The sequence below is a fragment of the Emys orbicularis genome, chromosome 8 (assembly GCF_028017835.1).
Source record: "Emys orbicularis isolate rEmyOrb1 chromosome 8, rEmyOrb1.hap1, whole genome shotgun sequence".
Lineage (NCBI taxonomy): Eukaryota > Metazoa > Chordata > Testudines > Emydidae > Emys > Emys orbicularis.
This window is the reverse complement of record NC_088690.1, coordinates 43,730,683-43,744,658: the sequence shown is the minus strand read 5'-3', so window position 1 is coordinate 43,744,658 and position 13,976 is coordinate 43,730,683. Positions and strand designations below refer to the sequence as shown.

The 13,976-nt window shown below is 39.5% G+C and overlaps 1 protein-coding gene across 1 annotated transcript in view; it reads right to left on the bottom strand.

The window, feature by feature from the left end:
* Nucleotides 1-5,333: 5,333 nt before the first annotated feature.
* The window catches only part of STXBP3 (syntaxin binding protein 3), a 47,540-nt gene continuing 38,897 nt past the window's right edge, over nt 5,334-13,976 (bottom strand). The window contains exons 15-19 of the mRNA XM_065409057.1: nt 13,357-13,463; nt 10,837-10,935; nt 9,834-9,919; nt 7,843-7,991; nt 5,334-5,910 (exon numbers count right to left, since the gene is read on the bottom strand). Coding sequence (XP_065265129.1) covers nt 5,810-5,910; nt 7,843-7,991; nt 9,834-9,919; nt 10,837-10,935; nt 13,357-13,463 — 542 coding nt within the window. The 3' untranslated portion in view covers nt 5,334-5,809. The remainder of the gene's footprint in view (nt 5,911-7,842; nt 7,992-9,833; nt 9,920-10,836; nt 10,936-13,356; nt 13,464-13,976) is intronic.

Here is a 13,976-nt window from a genome sequence, read left to right as displayed (position 1 = left end):
CCCTCAGCCTTCAATAATGGTAGTTCTTTATAGAATTGCTCTAGGTAACCAAGCTTAGCTGTAGTTTCTAAAATGTGTAATTTGGGGCCAGGAAGATAACATCTCATCCATCAGTGTGTTCTCAGCAATATCACAACCCACCTCTGTATCCTGCTTGGTATTGAACATCACAGAGGGAAACAACTGAAACCCTTTGTTCCTAGATAATCTTTTTAAAATGAGTTTTAGCTGTAACATTGTCAATTTTTGAAGGACATATTCAAAGAATAGTTTGTATTGTTAAGCATATGCTTTTGTGCATCTCAGTAAATGATCTCTCATCACTCCTGTTTATATTCTAAAATGTCAGTATCTGTACTGTGACATTCTTAGTATCTGTTGGATTTGGCTTTCATAATACAGGTAATACAAATCTTCACCTATTTCAGCATTATGAATAAAAAAATTGCAAATGGGCTAGACTCCTCCTATGCCTGTAAGGAAATTTGGCACTAATAAACTGATTGTATATGTATTCTGAAATGCAGTGAGTGGTTTAGTGCATCAAACTTGGCGATTAAGGAGCAATCACACACATTAGATACTATTAGCATTCCTTTTTAATAACTTCACACATTAAGGAGACTGTATATTTTGATTACTCCCAAATATGTATGGGTAAAGGGGTAGGGGTCTTATAACTGGCCTCAAAGATTGTGACTATAGTTAAAAAAACAAAGGCCTAGTGTACTGAGTAATACTTGGAAGATTGCTTTTACTTTTCACCCTCTAGGGGTGGGTTAAATGTCTGAACAGTGTTGATCTACCATGTTTAGATGTGATTTTGACAAATCGGGAGAAACTGGTTGAGAATTTGAAAGTGGAAGGCAGCTTGGGTGAAAGTGATCATGAAATGATAGAGTTCATGATTCTAAGGAATGGTAGGAGGGAGAACAGCAAAATAAAGACAATGGATTTCAAGAAGGCAGACTTTAGCAAACTCAGGGAGTTGGTAGGTAAGATCCCATGGGAAGCAAGTCTAAGGGGAAAAACAATTGAAGACAGCAGTTTTTCAGAGACATTATTAAGGGCACAAGAGCAAAATATCCCACTGCGTAGGAAAGATAGGAAGTACAGTAACTCCTCACTTAACAGCCTCCTGCTTAATGTTGTTTTGAAGTTATGTCGCTGCTCCATTAGGGAACATGCTCATTTAAAGTTGTGCAATTCTCTTATAATGTCGTTTGGCTGCCTGCTCTGTCCACTGCTTGTAAGATTCTGTGGAAAAGCAGTGACTTTACAAGAGAGCATTGCACAAGTTCCTCTTCGCCCCCATCTCCCCCTCCCTCCCAGTGCTTCCCCCGCCACCAAACAGCTGTTTGGCAGTGCTTAGGACTTTCTGGGATGGGGGGCAGGGGAAGGAGCAGGGACGCAGTGTGCTCTGGAGAGAAGGTGGAAAGAGGTGGGCATGGAGTGGAGCAGGGACGGGCAAAGGCAGGACTGGGGCATCCCCCGGCAAAGTCGGCGCCTGTTCTTCTTGGGGGAAGCTGCCACGGCGCAAGGTGCTTCCTAGCATCCTTGCCTGCAGCAGGCTGTGCCTGTGTGGGGTAAGCCAGGGGCACCTCCCAACCACTGTACAGTGTATAATGCCTTTTGTGTGCCCCCAAAAAATTAACCAGGAGATTAAATCAAGAGTCCTACAAAAAGTGGAAACTAAGTCGAATTACAAAGCATGAATATAAACAAATAACACAGAAGAGAATAAGGTGATAAGTAACAGTCAGCATGGATTTGTCAAAAACAAATCATGTCAAACCAACCTGATAGCTTTCTTTGACAGGGTAACAAGCCTTTGTGGATAGGGGGAAAACGGTAGACATAGTATATCTTGGCCATTCCCAGAGAGTAGTTATCAGTAGTAGTTCAGTCATGCTGGAAAGCATGAGTGGGATCAGTTTTGGGTCTGGTTCTGTTCAATATCTTCATCAATGATTTAGATAATGGTATAGAGAGTACACTTTTAAAGTTTGCAGATGATACTAAGCTGGGAGGGGTTGTAAGTGCTTTGGAGGATAGGATAAAAATTCAAAATGATCTGGATAGACTGGAGAAACAGTCTGAAGTAAATAGGTTGAAAATTCAATAAGGTCAAAGGCAAAGTAGTCCACTTAGGAACAAGCAGTTGCACATATACAAAATGGGAAATGACTGCCCAGGAAGGAGTATTGTGGAAAGGAATCTGGGGGTCATAGTGGAACACAAGCTTAATTCAAGTCAACAATGTAACACGGTTGCAAAAAAAACGAACATCATTCTGGGATGTAGTAGGAGGAGTGTTGTAAGCAAGACACAAGAAGTAATTCTTCTGCTCTACGCTGCTGATTAGGCCTCAACTGGAGTATTGTGTCCAGTTCTGGGCGCCACATTTCAGGAAAGATGTGGACAAATTGGAGAAAGTCCAGAGAAGAGCAACAAAAATGATTAAAGGTCTAGAAAACATGACCTATGAGGGAAGATTGAAAAAATTGTGTTTGTTTAGTCTGGAAAAGAGAAGACAGAGGACACATGAAAACAGTTTTCAAGCACATAAAAGATTGTTACAAGGAGGAGGGAGAATTGTTCTCCTTAACCTATGAGGCTAGGACAAGAAGCAATGGGCTTAAACTGCAGCAAAAGAGGTTTAGGCTGGACATTAGGAAAAACTTCCTGTCAGGGTGGTTAAGCACTAGAATAAATTGCCTAGAGAGGATGTGGAATCTCCATCATTGGAGATTTTTAAGAGCAGGTTAGACAAACACCTGTCAGGAATGGTCGAGATAATACTTAGTCCTGCCCTGAGTGCAGGGGACTGGACTAGATGACCTCTCGAGGTCCCTTCCAGTCCTATGATTCTATGTCCCATAAGATACTGAGATGGTCACAATTCATGCAAAATGTTATACACCCTACTTTGGCTTTGAGTGAGCCACTAGCATTTTGTGATTTATATGCAAGTGAGCTTTTTTTTTTTTTTAGTTTAACTGCAGCATAGCTATTTTTTCTATTAGTTAAAACTAATCACTGCCACTGTAGAGAAAGTGGTAAAGCTTAGCAATTTTTTCTTAAAAAGGTAAATGTTTAGTTTACATGTAATGCAACAACTCTAAAACATGAGAAACTACAGTAATTATTTTTGGACTATAGTAATAATCAGATTTCTTGTTGTCAAGCATCTCTGTACAGCCAGTTAATTGGTAATCCTTGTTAGCCACTGTTTGGATTAACCTTTTGCAAGAGCAAAATGCTAGATTTAGGTTATTAAAAGCACTTGCTTTTGTTCTGTGCAGCTGTAGGGATGGGGGACAGACCATTTAAACAAACCAGAGAGGACAGATTCATATTAGCATTTTAAAACATAGGTGCTAGAACTAGCGGTGCTGCCGCACCCCCTGGCTTGAAGCGATTTCCATCATATACAGGGTTTACAGTTTGGTTCAATGGCTCTCAGCACCCCCACTATACAAGTTGTTCCAACACTCATTTTAAAACACCAAATTTTATCATGATTTAAGTCAGGGAGCAGGAAATTGTTATTCAAATTTATTTTAATCATGTTTTGCATTTGTACTTCAATTAGATTTTCTGAAGAAAGGTTCATTACCACTGAAATTAGTTGCAAATCAACATTATATAGCTTTTAGATTAGATTTGGAGAGTGCACTATATTCATACACATTTATTCAGATTCTTAACTTTTACATTGTTAGAAAATAGTGAATGATTATTTACTAGCTTTATTTTACTCTAGATTTCATGCCAAGCTATAATTGGAGGGAAACAACTCAATTAAAAATGTACAAACACATTGGTATTAGTTAAATAAAAACTACCTTTCTGCTGGATACATAAGAGAGAAGAAAGTGTATCCAAACATGTTTTGTTTAAAAACAAAAAACCACAGCTTTAAATGCAAAGGCAGCATTAACTGTAGCTAGTGAATTGACAGACTGTTTCTGGTTACTGTGAGCCAAGTTTTCAAAGTTATTTAGGTTCGTAAAGGATGCAGATAGGCACCTTGTGGGATTTTTAAAAGTGCCCAAGCATGTCCAGTGCCTAACTCCTATTTAAACCAATGGGAATTAGGTTGAAAATCTGGCCCCATGTCCTTAAATCTTGAAAAGTTGGATCTTATCCTCTCCAACCTTGTTTTCATTCATTGACTGGAAAAGGAAAACAAGCATTTCTACTTTTTCAACTGTGAATGAACTAAACCAAATAAAGACAAATATTCCTTCTGCATCTGCTAGCTAAACTGAAACCAAAAATAAAAGCTTTTCTATACAACAGAAATTGAAAGTACTGACATTTGGAAATATATAACTACCCCAGTATTTCCTCCACTATAAAAACTGAAAATATTTAATTCAGTTCAGTGATGACGTGTGTAATGGTTGGGTTGACCTTTAAAATAGAATGTATCCCCCCCAATTATTAATTATTATTATTATATATATATATATATATATATATATATATATATATATATATATATATATATATATATATATATATAAATAAATAAAAGGATGCTGCTTTTTAATATATAAAAAGCAGCATCCTTTCATGCATCAAAATCTGAGGAGGGCTCAGTGATTCTGCATATTTTTATTTAAATGGTTACTAATTACAGTAAGTTTACACTTTAAAAAATCCAATTTAAATCAGATCTTAAATACTTTTCCTTTTTAAAAATAAACCTGTTTAAAATTAAATTCTGAAACTGACAACCTATGTTAGTCATTGATTTTTCTCCACCCTGACAAACTACTCACAACCACTCCAGTGTTTTTTGTTTTTGTATTCACATGACATGAATAAACAAGAGGGGGGTACTTTGCAATGCAGTGGCAATAAAAAAGGTAGAAGAAGTGAGATTTTTTTTTCCAAACTTTGCTCAGAAATCTCTGAAGTGGCACCAGGAAATCTTCATTAGATTAGTTCACAAGCAACTCAATTTACAAAATAGATGTACCATGCACACACAATAGTGGGGAATTTTTTTAATAAATCAAAGCTGCTTATTTGTTTTTGTGAAGAACAACATGGGGAAAGTCCTAAAGAGTAGTGTTACTGCACTGAAACATTTCATATAAGATGGACAAGCATGTTCTCCAGAGTTTTATTGAAAGTAAGACCATTTTCTGTTAGTACTTCCATGATTAATTCCCCTCCCCTCGTAATCTACCATCTGAAAGCACCAACACAGTCATATTTTGCCCTAGGATTTTTCACAAGACAATATACATTTCCTTTTTTAATATAAATTGTTTTAATTGAATTTTACATATTACAAGAGTCATTGCACTTATGTGAAATAATCTTACCATATGTTTATATTTACAGCTTTTGCCTCTGAAACTTCTCTAAGTCTAGGTACTTTCATGTCAGTTTCAGAAAACCTCTCCAGTTTCCAGCATAGAAAGCTTTCATAATTACTGAAAGAGCCATTAGTATATATACAAAAACATGATGATTTCTAAATTCTAGAATGATTTGTTGCAGTGGTAAAGATGTCAGTTTCAGAAAGCACTTTACTGTGAAATGCTGTCCATACCCAATACAACATTAAAAACAAGGTGTTAGACACTTTTTCCCTCTTCTTCCTGCCCTTAACTCCAAAAAGAAAATCAGCAAATTTAAATTATAAAATGATATTCCATTAGTTGAGGGTGTGTACTTTCCCAAATACATCACTGGAAAAGTTAATTCCACACAAATATTTACATGCTATTTATATTATGTGATCTCTTAATGCATTTTTAATCACTACTGAAATAGTACTGCTTGAACATTACAACTTCTCTTCATTCTTAATGCAAACTGTATCCTTTGGTTTATTAAGCATCTTTACATCATCCAGCAGTCTTCTGGGTGTCAAAATATGAGTGGAACCTGGTAAAACAGAATACACTTTTAGATGGATGCAGCTAACTAACTATGTATGATTTGCAGACATCAGCATGACTCACTACCAAATCAAAATTGCGTGTTAAGTATTATTGTACCTTTCATACGTTAGATACAGTACTTTAAAATGCTTTACTTTAATGATTTTGATGCTGGACATGCAGTGATTATGGAAGCAAATGCTCCTCCCATCCCCAAGGTAGGGGGTGGCTTTGACTGTGTTAGCAGGAGAACAAAACCTTGGGGGCCCTTCCAAGGATTCCACTCCCCCTCCCCCCCACCACATGGGTTTGAGAAGTGGAGAATCGGTGCCTAATAGGCTGAGGGTTATGCTGTGCTCTTTTGTACAGCTTACTTGCTTCCGCATACCTATAAACCCTTCCCCCTATCCACAGCTGCCATAATCTGAGCACCAGGAAGAAAAGATCCCCTTCTCCCTCCCCCACTTTTGGGATCAGAGGACCACCAGGGTTTGGGGCTGTGTGGTAGGCACCACGGTAGTCACCTTTTAAGGGCTAGGAAAGAGTGGCCTGGGCAGTGAGGAGTGAGGTTTTTGCCTTCCTCCCAGTAGCCCAGTGACTCAACAGGTTGGCTAGGTTGTAAAATGCATTTTGGCACAACGTTGCAGGTGCCCAGTGCAGGTTATTGTTCAACAGCGTTCTCTGATAAACCTGAGTTGGAAGTAAATTAGGAGATATCTCCTAAAGAAGGCAGCAATGGGGCTGGGCTTCTACTGTCTGGTACAGTAAGAAGACACCTTTCCCCCACTCTCTTAACCCTCATGTTAGGTGATGGAGTCCCAGAAGCTGTACTAGGATCAGGTTAACAGAGTGTATGTGTTTGGGGGGGGCGGGGGGGGAAGGCACACTGATGGCAGCCCTTCACCAAGTAGAATAGATTCATCCAGTGCAGGTCATTTGTCCTCTGTAGTTGCTGTTGGATGGTTTCCTGATGTGTTACTTAAAGTTGCAGCCTAGTTAAACCACATTCCTGGTGTCCTGTCTTCCTTCTTGTGGTGTCTGGGACAATAATAGCCACCATTATGCCCTCTCTCAGCATCAGCTCTGGATATCAAACTTTTTTTTAAACTGGGAAGTTTTACTCCTCTGACACATACTATAAGATTTTTAACTGCTATCTAGACAGAGCAACAGCAGCTGGTAGAAGAGCGATCTCCAATAATTCCTGCAGCAGCTACACTGGTAAGATCAATTCTTGGCATGTGTCATGAAACAACCAGGAACCACTACAATTCTTAGGATTATGTGGACTTCATCAGAAGTAAATGATTGACCCCTGGCTAGAGCTAGAAGAATGCTACCAAAAGTTCTGGGCCAAACTGTAGCCATTTCAGTTATTACTGCAGAAAAATTTTCTAAGTCCGTAATATTTTTGCACTACTCTGGTTTGTGTTTTCCAATTTCAGCTGGTAACAGTAACTGCAACAAGTTCAGTAATGGGCTAGGTGCAAGTGAATGCAAAGATGAAACAAAACAGTTGTCAGGAGATTCACTGTAATGCGTACCTTTAGCGATCAGCTGCATGACTCCTGTGAGTCATACATCTGATTCAGTAATTTAGAAATTAGGATACTACATTTCAGCAGCAAGACTGAGGTCTGAATTGTCTCACATTGGTTATCAATTCTTCTTTCGGGATTTTCAGGGTAACTGTGGGAACGTGTCTTTTTAGAACAAGAAACGAAGGCAATAGCCATAAAGGACCAATTCAGATCTAGGGATACTGGATGTAGTTTCAAAAGAGCATAGTGGCCATATGATGCTTTTTCTAGACTGACCTAGGGGACGCAGAAAAATGCGCTTGTTTTTCAAAAATGCACTTAAAAACTAAACATCATTAGGCTCAAATGAAGCACCTCATCTCATCTACTACTTCCTCTTCCCTAGACAGGCTTACCAATAATAACTTCACAAGATTTGTAGGCTTGAGAAACTTCATAAGCACTGCGTATCTCAGAGTATGTGATGCCTCCAATTACAAAAACTATCAGCTTTGAACCACTCTTTCGGTCATCCAGGTAACTAGTCTTGGACTTCTGGCGAGCACTGTAAAATAGTTCATAAAAAAACTTGAGCACATAAGAGCACAGTGATATATTGCATCTAGTTTCATCACCCACATATAGTGTAATGTATAGTAAAAATGACAGAAAATTTCCAGGTTTGCAGTGTTGCTGTAGCCTTCAAAAGAGGAGACTGGGAGTTTAAATTCTTAACTTTGCTGGACACTAAAAATCATGGTCTTCTGCCATAAATCCAGGGTCTTTATTATTACAACAAATCTGTAACCCACTCACTCTGTTTTTGGCCCTATGACAGCAGAGGTGTTAATGTGCTATTTCACCTTCAATGGTCCCTTAGAATGTGTGTTAGCTATTTATGCTAAACAAATCTGTTCCATCTCATATTTAGCTGTGACACTGATTACCTTTCCAAGACCTGAAGAAGAGCTCTCTGCAGTTCGAAAGCTTGTCTCTTTCACTAACAAAGGCTTGTCCAACAACAAGATATCTCACCCACCTGGTCTCAGAAAATTTCCAGGCAAGTCTGACCAATTAGACATTTCAGGAAAACTTAAAGAAAATTAGACACGTATTTTTCACAGTTGTGTAGTAGAATATCTTTTGACTCAAATTATAATTGGATGAATTACAAGGGGAAGTCATGATTACGTAAAAAAATTTGACCAAAAAGTGTACTACACCATAGATACAAGTCTAAAACCTACAGTTATCACAAAAGGGAAAAGTAAATACAAGTGAGAAATTTGAGATACACCTGGTCTCTCTCTCTCAAAATCTACATTTCTATGAGAAAAGCTTGAAAATTCTGAATGCGAATGATCCAATTAAACCTTTCCCAAAAAAAGGGTTCATCTTCTTTAAGTCAGACAAACATCACTGTCCTTCTCAATACCTAGCTGTAAATAGCACCATGATGAATATTGGCCAATACTGAAAAAGACTGCTGGACAGTGTGGTACAGCTGCTGGAGGACTGTTAGGTCACACAGTCTCTACATTTGCACTGCATTGACCTCAGTAGGTCAGCAAACTACTAATGCCCCCAAAAGACAGCCAACTTCAAATCTGTGACTAGCCAGAAAATTGTGCCCCTACCTATCAGACAAAGACCTGCCTACAATGATCAATATTTGTGACATCCAACATTGATTATTGCAACTCACATCTGAATCCACACATTGAAAAAAGCTTTAAGCGGTACTATGCAAAGATTCACTGAATATATAAACACACACCCCCTCCACTATACTCTCCATGCTAGCTGTCTGATATTCAAAGACTTCCATGGGACTGGACTTAGCTACTAGTGATCACCTCTCTCTCTAGGGCCACTGATTTCCACAAGAGTTAAATTCCACTAGGATAATTAAATTGTTCAGTAAGGGGAGGCTTGAGAGTACAGGAGACAGAACTTTCACAAAACTCAGACCTAGCCTACAGACTTCACTCTTTTGAAAAAATAATGATGGGAACTGTCACTTTCAGAACTAAATGCAAAAAACACATTTCTTCAGCCTAATACAGACACAAGACACAGAGTCACACACAAACCACCACTTATAAACTACTCAAGCTAACTCTCCTAAAGGTGACTTAATTCTGGTAAGAAAGATGTTATTTTTATTTCAAATATGTGGGAGGCACTCAAACTACAATTATGAGCTATATAAGTAACTAACTTGAGGGTCATACAGCAAAGCTCCAGAGATTAACTGAAATGCTTTTTAGTAGATTTCATTTTATACTAAATAGTTACTTCAGCCCTACTGTGCATCATTTCTCAAAATGAAAGTTATACAATGCACGTAAGAAAATATAGTGAGAATAGTAAATTATTATCCTGAATATAAATTGTAACAATTTACCTTACTGCCCCTGAACCATTCCAGGATGCAGGGCACTGGGAACAGTAAGGCCATTCTTTTGAATCTAGTTTGTTTTCTATAGCATCCTGGAGGGGGGGAAAAATATATATTCATTTTAACCAAGTTATGTTAACTTGAAACACTATACATATACAAAACCCCATAAATTTCAACTTCTAACAAGACTGGCTGGTTTAGAACTTCAATCCAGAAGCAGTGACAAGTCAAAACAGATTTCACAAGAACCAGTGCTCCTACTGTGAAAAAGACTAAGCACCACACCACATCTATATTTAATTACTGTAGTGCTGAAAGTCATTTGTGACTTAGACGCCGTGTATCACGACGAGGAAGAAAAACAGCGGGAAGTAATTTCTAACTAATTTTTAACACAACATTGATTTAATTGTTCAGATTTCATCTTTGATTTTTTTATGTATAACTGCATTAACCTACTTAATTTCTCCACAGAGAAATTATGTGGGTATGTATGTATATATGGGAAGTCCGAGTTTCTAAAGACAAACTACACTACTAACTTTGCATGGATTTCCCAGGTGACTAATGGCATCCATTACATGAATTTAACATTTAAACTATAGTCTAAAGATCCACTACACACACACACACACACACACACACGGAGTTTAATTTAAAGAAGCCAATATCAAACTATCAGCCACTGGAGAAGAAATTCAAATGTCTCCCTCTACCTTAATTTGTTTCAGCTAGCTTTAAACTATTTTCCAGTTATACTTAAAATAAAAAATTAAATGTATAAGGTAAACTTAGTTTTAATATACTAACTAGAAATTTAGTGGTTATGTGCACACGTCTAAAGAACTTTCCTCTTAAGAAAATTTTATGGAATATAAAATATAATTAACTCAAAACTTTTATAATGCCATTTCAAAAGATCATCTTGGATAAACTGTTAGAAATATTCTTAAGTACTTTATAAGCTATATTGCACCTAGGAAACAACTATGTTCTTAGAGTTTACCTCCATAACATCTTTGATAACAGGTGTCCATCTAGAAAGCTGAAATGTTTCTTCTGAAGAGCGGTCCTTCCTTGACTGTCTACGTTGCTGAGAAGCAGACTAAATAAAGATTTTTAAAAAAAAAATTTTTTAAAGAGAGGCTATAGTTTTATTACACTATTTCTTTTAAATCATTCCCAACAAAACAGAAAGTTCTAAGGAAATATTGCACCATGTGCATTAAAGTATGTAGAGTACATTTCAGCTGCAATTCAAAATTAAGTAATGGAAACCTCTATTTCAGAAACAAAGAGCTGGATATATTGATGTTTACCCAAAAAAGTGATTGTTTGAATGCTGAAGTGTATATTCTACAATTGCTAAGCTAATGGCTCCCCACATATAATTCTTGCCCAGTTGCTGGAGCCTAAGGTTTACAGCAGTGGTCCCCAAACTTTGTACCTCACACCTGTCCGCCCTCGTACTAGATTTTATTATAAGGCACCTATACACTTTGATAGAACAGTGAAACGGGAATAAAGAGTGTTTCCCAGGAAGTATGATTACGTTATAAAACAAAAAATTGAATTTTTTGTTACTATGAGGACTGCCTATCTCACTTAAATGATCAGATTCTTAAAATTAAGTGTACGAAAACTTTGAGTTCAGACATTACATTACACTATACTCAAAGCCTGCATAACTTTGACAAGTTATGGAACAAACAGCTTGCATCAAAATAAGATTATTTTTGTAAAAATGTTAGATATTACTTGGAAAACTATCAAGTGTAAAACCAGCATACTGTTTTAAAAGTTAGATATGTCGCAAATGTTAGCAGTGAGAATTTCTCAAGAATTCCTAGGAAAATAACTAACTTCTGTAACTTCTAGATTCTCCCAAGAAAAATGTGGAATGCCATATTAAGAGTTGCAGAAAAAGCCTTAGAGCTAAATGGAAAAAATGCAGTATTTCTTACTGTAGGAGAGAGAGAGAGAGCTTGGAGCACTCGACCTGGTGCAAGACCTGAGGCCCAAACCAGAGACTGTGAACCAAAGTCAGCCCATGTATTAAAGTAGATGCTTACAAGTACACTCTCTGATACATGACCTTGGCAAAGGTACTGCTAGTGTTGCTAAAACACAGGCACTCCTAAGAAGCAAGGGGGTGGGGGTGAGGGTGTCCGTCCAACATATTAGCCCAGGTACATCCTGACCTAACACCAGATAAGAGGGTTTGACAGAAGTGATGAACAGGGATGTTTGGCCTGAGACATCTAGAGCAAGGTACAAGGGGAGGTAACAAGCAGATGTCATGAAACATGTAAGGTGGTACATAAATTGTTTGTCTCAGGTCTATAAATGTCGGGGAACCTTGCCTTAACCCAGAGGTGGGCAAACTATGGCCTGTGGGCCGGATCCGGTTAGTCAGAGCTTTCAATCCGGCCCGCGGGATTGCCAGCCCTGTGGCGTAGTGGGGCTAAGGCAGGCTCCCTGCCTGCCCTGGCCCCACACCGTTCCTGGAAGCCACCCGCACCATGTCCCTGTGGCCCTGGGGGTGGGAGGAGGAGAGGGGGCAGAGGGCTCTGTGCACTGCCCTCGCCTGGAGTCACCGTCCCCCACAGCTCCCACTGGCCAGGAACGGGGAACTGTGGCCAATGGAAGCTTCAGGGGTGGTTCCCACAGGCAAGGGCAGTACGCGGCAGAGCCACCTGCCCCACCCCACCCCCAGGAGCCACTGCCAGACATGCTGGCCACTTCCGGGAGCGGCGTGGGGATAGGGCAGGCAGAGAGCCTGCCTTAGTCCTGCTGTGCACTGCTGCCACCCCAGAGCTGCTCAAGGTAAGCAGTGCCGGGCCGGAGCTCGCACCCCAAACCCTTCCTGCATCCCAACCCCCTGCCTTGATCCCCCTGCTGCATCCCTCCCACACCCCAACCCCCTGCCCTGAGCCCCCAATGCCTGCCGCACTCCTCCTGCACCCCAACCCCCTGCCCTGAGCCCTCTCCTGCATCTCAACCCCCTGCCCTGAGCCCTCTCCTGCACCCCAACCCCCTGCCCTGAGCCCCTTCCTGCACACTGCACCCCATCCCACACCCTGCACTCCAACCCCCAGCCCCAGCCCTACTTTCATGGCCCTGCATACAATTTCCCCACCCAGATGTGGCCCTCGAGCCAAAAAAATTTGCCCATCCCTGCCTTAACTCTTTGTGCAGCCGAGGGGACAGCAGAAATTCCTGCTGTTGACTGAGCCACTCTTTGCCACTGGGCTCTCGTGTTAGTGTACCCACAGCTCCTATGAGATGCTAGTACTGTGCTTGAAGATACTAAATCTGGTCAAGTGCCTCTGTCACCGAACCATGCCTGTGGTCTTTCTTTACGAGTAACACCAAGGCCTGCTGAATTAGCAGGCTGAATTGTCTGCTAGAGCTAATATCATCGGAGCTCCAAGAACAGAAGCACTGAGCAGCTGGAACAGCTAAGTGGCCCCTGGATAGCGTTACCACAGCAACAACATTGCAGCCTTCAACACTTAACACTTACCGAGACCACAACAGGTACACCAAGATATTTCCAATTTTTTATCATGTCGCTATCACTTTCTATTTGTACATTCTGGATCAGTTTGTCCAAATTCTCTTGTGTAGTTCCTTTTGCCACAAAGAAAAAAATGAGTAAGTTAGATTTTGAATTAACAAGGCCATCTAATACTTTAGGATAAAATTAGCTCTTGGTCCCAGACATGACAGGATTTTTGATTTAAAAACTAGGATATATTTATTTATTTGATAGTTCATAATAAATCTATCCTTTTAAATTTACCATAATCTGCTTCAGATACTGAAATAAATACTTGAAAATTCAAATGTCACTTCATGCCAATCTTTGAGAATACATTCAAATCTCTATAGGAGCCTCTATTTCCTTTACTCCAACAGCAATCAGTACATTTCTGGGTCCAGTACAGCAGATCTTGATGGTCCAAGGTCCCACTTGGCAAAATAATTCACTTTTGGGGAAATGGAGGTGGAAGGAAAGGCAAGTCAAACCTCATTCAAAGCTTAATCACATTATCAGTTACCTAAGTTTGTGCTACTCAGTGCTTATGATTGAGAGCTCAGGAATGCATTCTCCTCTCGTCTCTTTTCACCACTCTTCCCCAT